The sequence below is a fragment of the Salmo salar genome, chromosome 07, assembly GCF_965601325.2.
Source record: "Salmo salar chromosome 07, fSalSal1, whole genome shotgun sequence".
Classification (NCBI taxonomy): domain Eukaryota; kingdom Metazoa; phylum Chordata; class Actinopteri; order Salmoniformes; family Salmonidae; genus Salmo; species Salmo salar.
The window spans coordinates 9,558,719-9,572,013 of NC_138297.1; the positions used below are offsets into that span (position 1 = coordinate 9,558,719).

The window sequence follows — 13,295 nt, forward strand, 5'->3', positions numbered from 1 at the left end:
GACATAGACATATCTGATATTGACAGAAAGCTTAAATTCTTGTTAATCTAATTGCACTGTCCAATTTACAGTAGCTATTACAGTGAAAGAATACCATGCTATTGTTTGAGGAGAGTGCACAATTTTGAACATGAAGTTATTAATAAACAAATTAGGCACATTTGGGCAGTCTTGATACAACATTTTGAACAGAAATGTAATGGTTCATTCGATCAGTCTAAAACTTTGCACATACACTGCTGCCATCTAGTGGCCAAAATATAAATTGCACCTGGGCTGGAATAATACATTATGGCCTTTCTCTAGCATTTCAAAGAGGATGGAGGATGGTACAAAAAAGTACAAAAGAACGGTTGGTTTTCTCTTTGTATTATCTTTTACCAGATCTATTGTGTTATATTCTCCTACATTCCTTTCACATTCCACAAACTTCAAAGTGTTTCCTTTCAAATTGTACCAATAATATGCACATCCTTGCTTCAGGGCCTTAGTTATAGGCAGTTGGATTTGGGTATGTCATTTTAGGCGAAAATTGAAAAAAAGGGACAGATCCTTAACAGTTCAGGGGCAGAACGACAGATTTTCACTTTGTCAGCTCGGGGATTTGATCCAGCAAGCTTTCGGTTACTAGCCCAACACTCTAACCACTAGGTTATCTGCCACCCCAATATTCTGCTATTCTACAAATTTCATCATGAAACAAAAAGAACTTTGCAGATTTAAAGCTTAAATTACACTGCATTTATGTTTTAAAAATTATCTTGGGGAATACAATAATTATTGAGCTGAACATTTTTACTGTGGATAGCAATATTTCTGTGAGCCTCCCAGTCCCATGTTGAAGAAGATACATTCTCGATGAATAATATTACTGTATTGTATTCCACACTCTAAATTTATTCCACAGATCCCTTGGTCAAAATCCATTTAATCTGTTGTTGTTAGTAATATATATATATATATATATATATATATATATATATATATATATATATATATATATATATATATATACTGAGATCTAGGGAAAGGGGGATACCTAGTCAGTTGTACAACTGAATGCATTCAACTTAAATGTGTCTTCTGCATTTAACCCAATCCCTCTGAATCAGAGAGGTGCAGGGAGCTGCCTTAATCACCATCCAGGGAACAGTGGGTTAGCTGCCTTATTCAGGGGCAGAACGACAGATTTTTACCTTGTCAGTTACTGGCCCAATGCTCTAACCATTAGGCTTCATGCCACCCTTAGCCGCAGACCCCCTGCAGTACCTCCGTTTGAGAAACCCTGGTTTATCTCATACTTTTCCTATGAACTCTCCTCATGTCCTGCAGCAGATGCCTCAGTTCTACAGGCTGCAGGAGATGCCTCACCCTGATGGTTTTGGCAATCGTTTCCACGGTGAGGTCCCTCTCCCTAGACACCTCACCCTCTGTCAAGTGGTCCTCTACCGTCACCCAATCCCAGGCTTCCTCAGCTTCGATGACCTCACTGAAAGAAGACCCCCTCAGAACAATGCAGACAATCCATACCAGGGTTTGACAACCCTCGTCCGAAGAGTCAGTGAGTGTTACATCAAGGTTTGTGTGTGTGAGATAGAAAACTGAGAGAGACAGTGTGAGAGAAATGTATCAGCCTTGTTATACAGGTATTCAGTGTTCTTTCACCTTTCTCTCCTAGAAGCAGAGAGATTCATGAGGTGGTGGATATCAGAGCAATCGTGCCCCATCTGACCGCACTGCAACACACAGGTAGGCTACTTCCCCACTTCCCCTCAGTATAACTAGTTAGGCTACTTCCCTGTTTCCCCTCAGTATAATGAGGTAGGCTACTTCCCCGTTTCCCCTCAGTATAACTAGGTGTTGATCGATGGGGCCCTGGTGTTTCTGTACAGCACAGATGGCAACTGGCTCATCTCAGCTTGCAGCATTCTCGTTCTCCTATAGTTCACAGAGAAAACATGAGACGGCAGCAGCAGCAGCAGACAAGACAGGAACCGTCAGAACAGCCCCCCCCAGGAACTACCTGTACTCCTCTTCACTCAGTATATGATCTAGTCTCTTTACGTTAAGCTATAAAGCTAACCAGCTTCTCCCTGTTGTTTTAGTCCACAGAGACCCCAATACAGCATTATCAGGATGTTGCTGGGAGGAAAACTGGCATCATGTGAATACACCACAAAATAGAGGTTCAGTCCTCTTTTATATACGTCTATTAGGTCCTCTTTTATATACATCTATCTTACAAACATCAGCGTATCGGAGTCATACAAATAAGTGTCTGTCTGTCCTTTCTTTGTCCAGGTGGGGGATTGGGGGTGGGTCCGTCTGCCCCCCTAGGCCCTACGCTCCTTCAGATTCTCCCTGCCCCCCCGAGGCCATACACCCCTTCAGATGACCCTAAGCATGATGGGATGTTAATTCCTTACCTCAGGAACCACCCGATTTTAATATACTTTGAATCCCTCATTTACTCAAGTGTTTCCTTTATTTTTGGCAGTTACCTGTATATCGAGCAAAGGAACCAGTCGAATATTGCCTCTCAAACCTAGTATACAAGTGAAGGCAAAAGATAAAGAGCAGTTTGAAGTTGTTCTTGAAGTTGATTCCAGGACGGTATGGACTTACCCAGTGTTGCCCAAAGAGTTTGTTTGACACTGTTCAAGAGTCTTGTGGAGTCTTGCAGGAGATTTAGGTAAACTACAGCATTGGAACGTTTGTTTGCAATTTTAGACACAGCATTGTACAATTTAATTGTGACTGTTTCGAAGTTCATGTTTTGAAAAGCTAATAATCCACTTTGCCAAATGTACACGAGTAAAATAGTTTATTGAACAATACAGCTGTTTAAATATCTCAGAGGATTTCTGTTCATGTATTCAGTAAAGATTCAGCCTAATGAAACTGAAGAAGCACTAATGATATCTTGTGCGACCTCGTATTTGTCCCCTATCTGAACCACAACACCTTGTTCCATCTTTAATAACCTTTTCAAAAGGATAATGGCACCAGACAAGATACTGCAAGTTAAACTCATCACAAGTCTTGGTGCTCCAAAAACCTGCAATAAATCTTATATCCCTATCCTAAATCTGTATTAATATCAGTATGGCGTAGTTTCCTAACACAAATGAGGTTGGACCGCAGTACCGTTTCCATGAAGCTTGAGTGCTGGCACGGGGGTTCATTCACGGCTTCAATTACAGCCGATAAATGTCAGCGAGACACTCCACTCTCCGACACGGCGCTTACGAGCAACAAGCCGGCTCTCGTGGGGGCTTCCGCCCGGGACGTGAGAGGAATAGACAGGCTCTTATCTCTGTCTCTCTCAACAGAGTGGGGACTGAGAGACACAGAGACATAGAGAGACAGAGACAGAGAATGTGTGCACGCTACGTACATGGTGTCTTATATAAGGGATGTGATAAGCCTGCAGACCAGTACCGCCATCGGGAGTGCGACGGAGCAATTACTGCTGATTGTTAATTAGTCTCCACTGGTAATTGGTTCATGATTCAAGCGGCAGATGATTAATTAAAGGGGAACATTACTCCGTCCCTCCTCCTCTGACATTTTCTGAGAACAGCAGGTTTACCCCCCACAACATTTTCTGGGAACAGTAGGTTTACCCCCCTCCCCCTCGACATGTTCTGAGAACAGCAGGTTTACCCCCCCTCCCCCTCGACATGTTCTGAGAACAGTAGGTTTACCCCCCCTCCCCCTCGACATGTTCTGAGAACAGCAGGTTTACCCCCCCCCTCCCCCTCGACATGTTCTGAGAACAGCAGGTTTACCCCCCCTCCCCCTCGACATGTTCTGAGAACAGTAGGTTTACCCCCCCTCCCCCTCGACATGTTCTGAGAACAGTAGGTTTACCCCCCCTCCCCCTCGACATGTTCTGAGAACAGCAGGTTTACCCCCCCCCTCCCCCTCGACATGTTCTGAGAACAGCAGGTTTACCCCCCCCCTCCCCCTCGACATGTTCTGAGAACAGCAGGTTTACCCCCCCTCCCCCTCGACATGTTCTGAGAACAGCAGGTTTACCCCCCCTCCCCCTCGACATGTTCTGAGAACAGCAGGTTTACCCCCCCCCTCCCCCTCGACATGTTCTGAGAACAGGTTTACCCCCCCTCCCCCTCGACATGTTCTGAGAACAGCAGGTTTACCCCCCTCCCCCTCGACATGTTCTGAGAACAGCAGGTTTACCCCCCCCTCCCCCTCGACATGTTCTGAGAACAGCAGGTTTACCCCCCCCTCCCCATGTTCTGAGAACAGTAGGTTTACCCCCCCTCCCCCTCGACATGTTCTGAGAACAGCAGGTTTACCCCCCCCTCCCCCTCGACATGTTCTGAGAACAGCAGGTTTACCCCCCCCTCCCCCTCGACATGTTCTGAGAACAGCAGGTTTACCCCCCCCCCTCCCCCTCGACATGTTCTGAGAACAGCAGGTTTACCCCCCCCTCCCCCTCGACATGTTCTGAGAACAGCAGGTTTAACCCCCCCTCCCCCTCGACATGTTCTGAGAACAGTAGGTTTACCCTCCCCCCCCTCGACATGTTCTGAGAACAGCAGGTTTACCCCCCCTCCCCCTCGACATGTTCTGAGAACAGCAGGTTTACCCCCCCCCTCCCCCTCGACATGTTCTGAGAACAGCAGGTTTACCCCCCCCTCCCCCTCGACATGTTCTGAGAACAGCAGGTTTACCCCCCCCCTCCCCCTCGACATGTTCTGAGAACAGCAGGTTTAACCCCCCCTCCCCCTCGACATGTTCTGAGAACAGTAGGTTTACCTCCCCCCCCTCGACATGTTCTGAGAACAGCAGGTTTACCCCCCCTCCCCCTCGACATGTTCTGAGAACAGCAGGTTTACCCCCCCCCTCCCCCTCGACATGTTCTGAGAACAGCAGGTTTACCCCCCCCCCTCGACATGTTCTGAGAACAGCAGGTTTACCCCCCCTCCCCCTCGACATGTTCTGAGAACAGCAGGTTTACCCCCCCCTCCCCCTCGACATGTTCTGAGAACAGCAGGTTTACCCCCCCTCCCCCTCGACATGTTCTGAGAACAGCAGGTTTACCCCCCCTCCCCCTCGACATGTTCTGAGAACAGCAGGTTTACCCCCCCCTCCCCCTCGACATGTTCTGAGAACAGCAGGTTTAACCCCCCCTCCCCCTCGACATGTTCTGAGAACAGCAGGTTTAACCCCCCCCCCCCCTCCCCCTCGACATGTTCTGAGAACAGCAGGTTTAACCCCCCCTCCCCCTCGACATGTTCTGAGAACAGCAGGTTTACCCCCCCCTCCCCCTCGACATGTTCTGAGAACAGTAGGTTTACCCCCCCTCCCCCTCGACATGTTCTGAGAACAGCAGGTTTACCCCCCCTCCCCCTCGACATGTTCTGAGAACAGCAGGTTTACCCCCCCTCCCCCTCGACATGTTCTGAGAACAGTAGGTTTACCCCCCCTCCCCCTCGACATGTTCTGAGAACAGCAGGTTTACCCCCCCTCCCCCTCGACATGTTCTGAGAACAGCAGGTTTACCCCCCCTCCCCCTCGACATGTTCTGAGAACAGCAGGTTTACCCCCCCTCGACATGTTCTGAGAACAGCAGGTTTACCCCCCCCTCCCCCTCGACATGTTCTGAGAACAGCAGGTTTACCCCCCCTCCCCCTCGACATGTTCTGAGAACAGCAGGTTTACCCCCCCTCCCCCTCGACATGTTCTGAGAACAGCAGGTTTACCCCCCCTCCCCCTCGACATGTTCTGAGAACAGCAGGTTTACCCCCCTCCCCCTCGACATGTTCTGAGAACAGTAGGTTTACCCCCCCCTCCCCCTCGACATGTTCTGAGAACAGTAGGTTTACCCCCCCTCCCCCTCGACATGTTCTGAGAACAGCAGGTTTACCCCCCCCTCCCCATGTTCTGAGAACAGCAGGTTTACCCCCCCCTCCCCCTCGACATGTTCTGAGAACAGCAGGTTTACCCCCCCCTCCCCCTCGACATGTTCTGAGAACAGCAGGTTTAACCCCCCCCCTCCCCCTCGACATGTTCTGAGAACAGCAGGTTTACCCCCCCTCCCCCTCGACATGTTCTGAGAACAGCAGGTTTACCCCCCCCCTCCCCCTCGACATGTTCTGAGAACAGCAGGTTTACCCCCCCCCTCCCCCTCGACATGTTCTGAGAACAGCAGGTTTACCCCCCCCTCCCCCTCGACATGTTCTGAGAACAGCAGGTTTACCCCCCCCCCCCCCGACATGTTCTGAGAACAGCAGGTTTACCCCCCCACGACATTTTCTGAGAACAGCAGGTTTACCCCCCCCTCGACATGTTCTGAGAACAGCAGGTTTACCCCCCCCCCCGACATATTCTGAGAACAGCAGGTTTACCCCCCCACGACATTTTCTGAGAACAGCAGGTTTGATGGTGATGTTGCTACAATTATCACCTGAGGTCTGTGTTGAAATGGGGCCCTGTAGACAAATACAGTAACACATATACAAAACCTAAAGAAATACAACCATGGACAGTTTCCTGAGATTTTATTCTTCAAATGTGACAGTGTAGTTGAGTCTTATGGGGAAGTTGTACCATTCTCTGTATGCTACCTCTTAAAATGCAGCTGTTTAGACCGCAAAACGGACATGGGCAAAGAATGAAAGAAAACACACACTACAGACTCCCATACAGCAGACTGCATTATATTTTGTTTGTAATGATAACTACTGGGTGCTGGTAAGATTCTGAGCAGGCAGTTGTTGGGGCAGCCCGGTTGGGGCAGCGGCGCGGCGGGGTCCTGACACCGGGAGGTCCAGCAGGGCTTGGGCGGTCTGGGCGACCCGCGACAGACCCTCACCGTCCAGGATCAGCTGGCAGGGACACAGGGTGTCCTGGGGTGGGAAGAGGGAGAGAAGTCACACACACTGTACATGATCATGTACATCTGATACAACCAACCTAATGACTTGTTAACCTGTAGTCAAAACAACCATTACGGTCACACAATCAGTGACTTAAGGAGCAAAAACACACAGACGTCCACCATTCAACTTCAATACTTGTACACTCATGTACCACATCCACTGCATGCTCAAACAAGGACCACACTACATCAAGTACCCATTTCTTTATCCACCATGGAGCGGAGACCATAGGGGAAGAAAAAGGTACAAATTGGGCTTTTAAAAAGTATTTTCTTGAATTCTCCCGTCCTCTCATCTTTCGCAAATCATCAGTGGAAAACCTAGAGGACATTCACTTCCCGCTCAACTTTCAAAAGAGGTGAGGGCTCTTTCTCAAATCGATCTTGCCTTGATTCCTCAACTCTTCAAATCGTATTGGAGGTAAAAGGTTCAAAGTCCAATGCATTTTGAGAAGGAGAGGAATCGAGGAGAGATGAATTGAAAGAGCCCGAGAACGCAGGGGAGTTAGAGAGCAAATGGAATTCATTGGATAATATCTCAGTCAGTGGGTGGAGCTTGTGACCAGTGACACTTGAGCATCAAATAAAAGCCAATTCATGTAGGGAGGTTCGGTGGAGGGGACTAAACACAGGTTGCAACCCAAGGTACCTGGTCCGATCTAATCAAGGAAAACTAAATTAGTGGAGGGTTCGAGAGGAGAGGACAAGGAAGAGGAAAGACCTGAGAGCCCTGTAAATGTATCCACCTCTACTAACCCCAGTCCAAACATGCAGCGAGGGTGCAATCATTACCTCTGTTCTGTGAGCTGCTGCACAAACGTACCTTCTCCACTTAGAGGGCAGCACACAAATGACAGTAGTAAACCTGGTATCCACAGGGCAGAGCAGAGTTTGAAGCGCATGGCAGAATGCACAAAAGCTTGACAGTAGGAATACAAGTTACAAAACAAAAAACATTTTAGCAGCAAAAAAGCCGACAACTTCAAAAGCAGAGATGACACTGGAAATGGTTAAATTCCTTATTTAATAATTTCATTACAGAGGAGAAAAACTATAGATTTTATATAAACTCATTTAAATACATAGGTATGATATAAATATTACAAAATACAACAGTATTTCTGTTCAGTTAACATTTTAAAGAATAGAATTCATTTCTAAACCAGTGAATAATGGTGGTGGTTCCACCTTTTTTTAGTTTATTTTTATAAAAAAAACTCATTTTGGTTGAAATATTTAAATCGCAAATGCAATTCCAACAACGACTGACTGTGGTTATGCGCCAAAAATGATGTAACAGACAAAAGAGAGGAAATGGGTAATTTCTACATATCCCTTCGGGACACGGGAGTAGAAGGATGACGAGTTGGAACCACCTAGCCTCGACCACCAAAATGGCCGCTCTTCTTGCCTACTTCATGCAAGGTGACTAAGCTCTATCAATATGCACACATCACCGTCCTATGAAAAAGTCCTGATTACAGTATTAGGATGACACCTCGGAGTAAGAGACACACCTCAAATACAAGGTGAAATGTTGCCTTCTATTTACATTGTGTGTGTGTGTGTGTGTGTGTGTGTGTGTGTAAAATGTATTACACCTCAGTATTTTTGACAATGGTGTCTTTTTGTAGGCACTAACTCAAAGCCTATGGGGGAAAACGGAAATGGCGTTAACACACAGGTCTTGTTCTATGAGAGAACCTTCATCGGTTAACGTCGCTTTGTGAATTTTGATTTATGTAGTAAAAACTCAGATAAACGCTTCATAATATCAGTTAGTTGACATGACTTTTCTCTCATAACCTTACGTGTTAACCCCCATTTCCTTCCCCATTCATTTGGACCATTGAAAAGGCTAAACGAACCAGACCACAAGCTGGCGAGCTCTATTAGCTTGGATATCAGAGTTTTCACAGAGCACTCGGTAAGCTATGACTTAGCCTTACGCTGGAGAAAGCGGAGGCCTCAACAATGCACAAAAAAAACATAGCTTCCCAAGAGTACCCACAGCAACATTGTACACAATAGGGCTGATGGGAAATGTAGTGCCTAAACTGTAAGAGCAGATCACATGACAGTTCAGACTTAAGTTAATTATCTGACTGATACGAGCTAACCATCATCTTTATCTAAATGTTTATTCGTGCGAGCTTTGGAGAAGTGGTCCCATTGAACGGCTAAGACCAGTAATCTGACTCAATCAGGAAGCAAATTAAACCAATTGATTTCAGTTAGCTTTTATCTATGAGGCCAATGCTCTTTCCCAAAGCACTGCAACAGACAGAAAAAAAGAAAAAAAACACTAAACAAATCTTTAAAAAATATAAATAAGACAAAAAAAATAATTTAATTAGTTGTTTACATTTTTACAAACATGAAGCACGTTAAGCCGGTGACCAAACAAACAGCAACAGCAAAAAGTAGTTACCATAAATCATTAGAAGCTTGGAAATGTTTCTGTACCATCAGTTTTTAGACATAAAAGCATTGGGGATAGCAGTCGGTGTAATGTAGTGTGTAGCAACACAGCTCCCTGGTGGCCACAGTCAGACACGGCAGGCAGAAACCAGTGGAAGGTGTTGGTTAGTGAGCACTCTTACTGGCACTCAGTTACAACAGGCACGAATGGATTGGTCTCATTTCCCCAAAATGGCTTCCACGAGAATATGTCTTAATCCTTTCAACAAAATGTTGGAGTCTAGGTCACAAAATGTCCTCTTATTTGATAAACGTGGTCCTTTCCTGTTTTCTAATCGCCTCAAGGGTTACAACGGGTGTTCCCAATTCTCTGAGTACAGGGGTTTTCCCCTCACTGGAGACAGGACAGCGTGAGACAGAGACATCGTCAGACAGAGACATGCAGTGCATCAGAGGGATAAAGGCAGTCATGTAGGGAAGCCCTTTAAAAATATAAATGTGAGTGTTTCTGTATTACAACTGTAATGGTTTAACTAAAATGTCTTTCTCTGCTAATCATTCACATAGGTTGTCATGTTTCGAAGGGCCCTTTTATCTAAAAGGTATTTCAGACGACATAAATCTGGGCCAGAGCCAATCTCTCAACTTTAAAGGACATGAATTCAGTGGTTATTTTGTGAATCACATGGCTCCATGTTGTACGTACACACAGTGTGCTCTGCTGAGGCTGTGTGTGTACTGTCACGTTCTGTACATTTTGACAGCAGCTGTTAACGTTGGATGGGGCAGCTGACAGTCCATCCGGTGTTGTGAGGCCTGCCTCTCACCCTGCATACCTCATGCCAGGACAGCTGCGCGCGCGCGCGCGTGCGTTTGTGTGTTTTTAGGGAATTCATGGTGGATTATTTAAGTCCGGGTTGTCTGTGGATGTTCGCATTAGGTGGTCAAATTCACATCGGTCCAAGTGCTCGCTCTCACACACACACACACACACACACACTACAGTGTAGAACAGAGTCCTCAGTATCTATGATACCAGATGGTAGTACAGTGTGTACAGCAGGATCATGACCAGGCTGTAGAAGATCAAGAAGCCCTCTGAGAGCAGTGAGGAGCAGGGGTTGTAGGGGGTGTCCCTCTCCACCTCACATTTCACCAGGGCCTCCACACAGCGCAGCACAGCAGGCAGCTTACACAGATACACGTCAGACAACACACACACCTCCGTCTGATAGAGAGAAATGAATGGAAGATGGCAGATAACAGAGAGAAATGAATGGAAGATGGCAGATAACAGAGAGACAAAGGCAAACATAATTAGCTTCAAGCACAGAAGGACAATGCAACAGGTAGCTAACAAAAACAGTTTGTAAAGCATAACTGGATCATCTCAGAGCTGAGAAAAAGACTAACATACGTGACCAAGGGGACAACATGACATGTGATGAAGCATAGAAAGAACAAAAGGAGGAAATAAAGGGAGGAAAGAGTCCTTACCTCCGGGACCCCCAGCCTACGGCAGGCAGAGATGAAGTTCTCCACGTTGAGACGACACTTGGCCGTGCTCAGCTTGGGCTGAAGGGACAGAGAGACCGAACATCAGGCAGAGTCAACTACACAGACTCACAGTCACAGACAGTGTTAACACAGTCTCACAGACAGACACATCATCAAAACAAATACCATATTGTTCACTTTTTGATCAAATCAAGTCCCGGTCTATTTATTTATCCTAAACTGAGTAGAATTTTACAGTACATGTCTGGAATTGGCTTACCACTGCTGGGGAGGGAATGTGGATGATGGACACAGCGCGAGGCCGCACGTGATTGGCCAGCTGGCAGAGGACCGTTCCATTGGACAACGCCTCACCTAGATCCTCTGGCAGGACGGTCTTTAACCTCGACTCCAGAGTCTGACAGAGATGGACAGGGCAGAGAGAAATACAGAGATGGAGGGTGAGAGAAAGAGATAGATACAGAGAGATGGAGATAAATAAATAAATACAACCTATATTTATTTTCCCTTTTGTACTTTAACTATTTGCACATCATTACAACACGGTATATAGACATATGATATTTGATATGTCTTTATTCTTTTGGAACTTTTGTGAGTGTAATGTTTACTGTTCATGTTTTAATCCATTTCACTTGCTTTGGCAATGTTAACATATATGTTTCCCATGCCATAAAAAGCCCCTTAAATTGATAGAGTATAAGTGGAGAGGCATTAAAGAGACAGAAGAGATAAGGTAGGAGGTAAACCGTACCTTGCGTAGCTGTACTACATCTGGTCTCAACACGGAGCGAGACTCAGAGCGGCCTGCCTCTACCAGACTCTGTGTGGAGCCTGAGATGGAGAACTGACTCTTGACGCTGCAGCGGGATGAGGTGCGGAACAGGAAACTGTTGGGTTTCTGACTCAGGCCTGGAGGGGATGACGTCTTGGGAGACGACGGAACGTCTGATAAACACACACACACACACACACACACACACACGTTGTGTTAACTAACATCGGTGTTGTCTGTACTAGCAGATAGGAGATGGCAGGTGAACTGTATTGGTGTGTACCTGATCGGCTAACAGAGCGCTGAACCGGTGACGTATGAGACAGTGACATCTGATCTGCACTCTGTTGAAGGGGAAGTGAGGCAATTACATGATTAACATCAGGTGTGGATTATACAGCCTGGGTGCCAGTCAGACATGATTAACATCAGGTGTGGATTATACAGCCTGGGTGCCAGTCAGACATGATTAACATCAGGTGTGGATTATACAGCCTGGGTGCCAGTCAGACATGATTAACATCAGGTGTGGATTATACAGCCTGGGTGCCAGTCAGACATGATTAACATCAGGTGTGGATTAAACAGCCTGGGTGACAGTCTGTTTGTGCTATCATGCACCCCGTCACATGTTTGGCTTGAAAATGACAGCAAATGAGTTGGGCAAGAGCACAAACAGACCCGGGGCCGGGCTACAGGAGGAGGAGCCGACGGCCCGGGACCGGGCTACAGGAGGAGGAGCCGACGGCCCGGGACCGGGCTACAGGAGGAGACAACAGATCTGGGACCGGACTATAGGAGGAGACAACAGATCTGGGACCGGACTATAGGAGGAGACAACAGATCTGGGACCGGACTATAGGAGGAGACAACAGATCTGGGACCAGACTATAGGAGGAGACAACAGATCTGGGACCAGACTATAGGAGGAGACAACAGATCTGGGACCGGACTATAGGAGGAGACAACAGATCTGGGACCGGACTATAGGAGGAGACAACAGATCTGGGACCGGACTATAGGAGGAGACAACAGATCTGGGACCGGACTATAGGAGGAGACAACAGATCTGGGACCGGACTATAGGAGGAGACAACAGATCTGGGACCAGACTATAGGAGGAGACAACAGATCTGGGACCAGACTATAGGAGGAGACAACAGATCTGGGACCAGACTATAGGAGGAGACAACAGATCTGGGACCAGACTATAGGAGGAGACAACAGATCTGGGACCAGACTATAGGAGGAGACAACAGATCTGGGACCAGACTATAGGAGGAGACAACAGATCTGGGACCGGACTATAGGAGGAGACAACAGATCTGGGACCAGACTATAGGAGGAGACAACAGATCTGGGACCAGACTATAGGAGGAGACAACAGATCTGGGACCAGACTATAGGAGGAGACAACAGATCTGGGACCAGACTATGAATTATACTGCTGATACTAAATAGTAACACAACACCCATCAAGACAAAAATAAAGTAAAAAAATATATATATTACAAGAGAGATGAAAGTATAAAGAGTTGGCTGAAAGACTGACCGCACATCGTTGCCTGAGCCCGTTCTGGGAGTGGATGTTCTCTGGTGAGCTACCACTAGGGGGAGACAGAGCACATTCAGAAAGAAAATACCACAAATCAGGCACTGTGCACACGCATC

At 46.9% G+C, this 13,295-nt stretch overlaps 1 protein-coding gene across 2 annotated transcripts in view; it reads right to left on the reverse strand.

The window, feature by feature from the left end:
• Positions 1–6,513: 6,513 nt before the first annotated feature.
• lrch4 (leucine-rich repeats and calponin homology (CH) domain containing 4) overlaps positions 6,514–13,295 on the reverse strand; it is a 51,979-nt gene continuing 45,197 nt past the window's right edge. The window contains exons 12-17 of one of the 2 annotated variants that reach the window (XM_014206464.3): positions 13,177–13,231; positions 11,908–11,968; positions 11,604–11,797; positions 11,109–11,246; positions 10,829–10,906; positions 6,514–6,878 (exon numbers count right to left, since the gene is read on the reverse strand). In XM_014206464.3, coding sequence (XP_014061939.2) covers positions 6,711–6,878; positions 10,829–10,906; positions 11,109–11,246; positions 11,604–11,797; positions 11,908–11,968; positions 13,177–13,231 — 694 coding nt within the window. In that variant the 3' untranslated portion in view covers positions 6,514–6,710. Of the gene's footprint in view, positions 6,879–7,915; positions 10,560–10,828; positions 10,907–11,108; positions 11,247–11,603; positions 11,798–11,907; positions 11,969–13,176; positions 13,232–13,295 lie in introns of those variants that run through there. The other variant, XM_014206463.3, reaches the window with a different exon arrangement.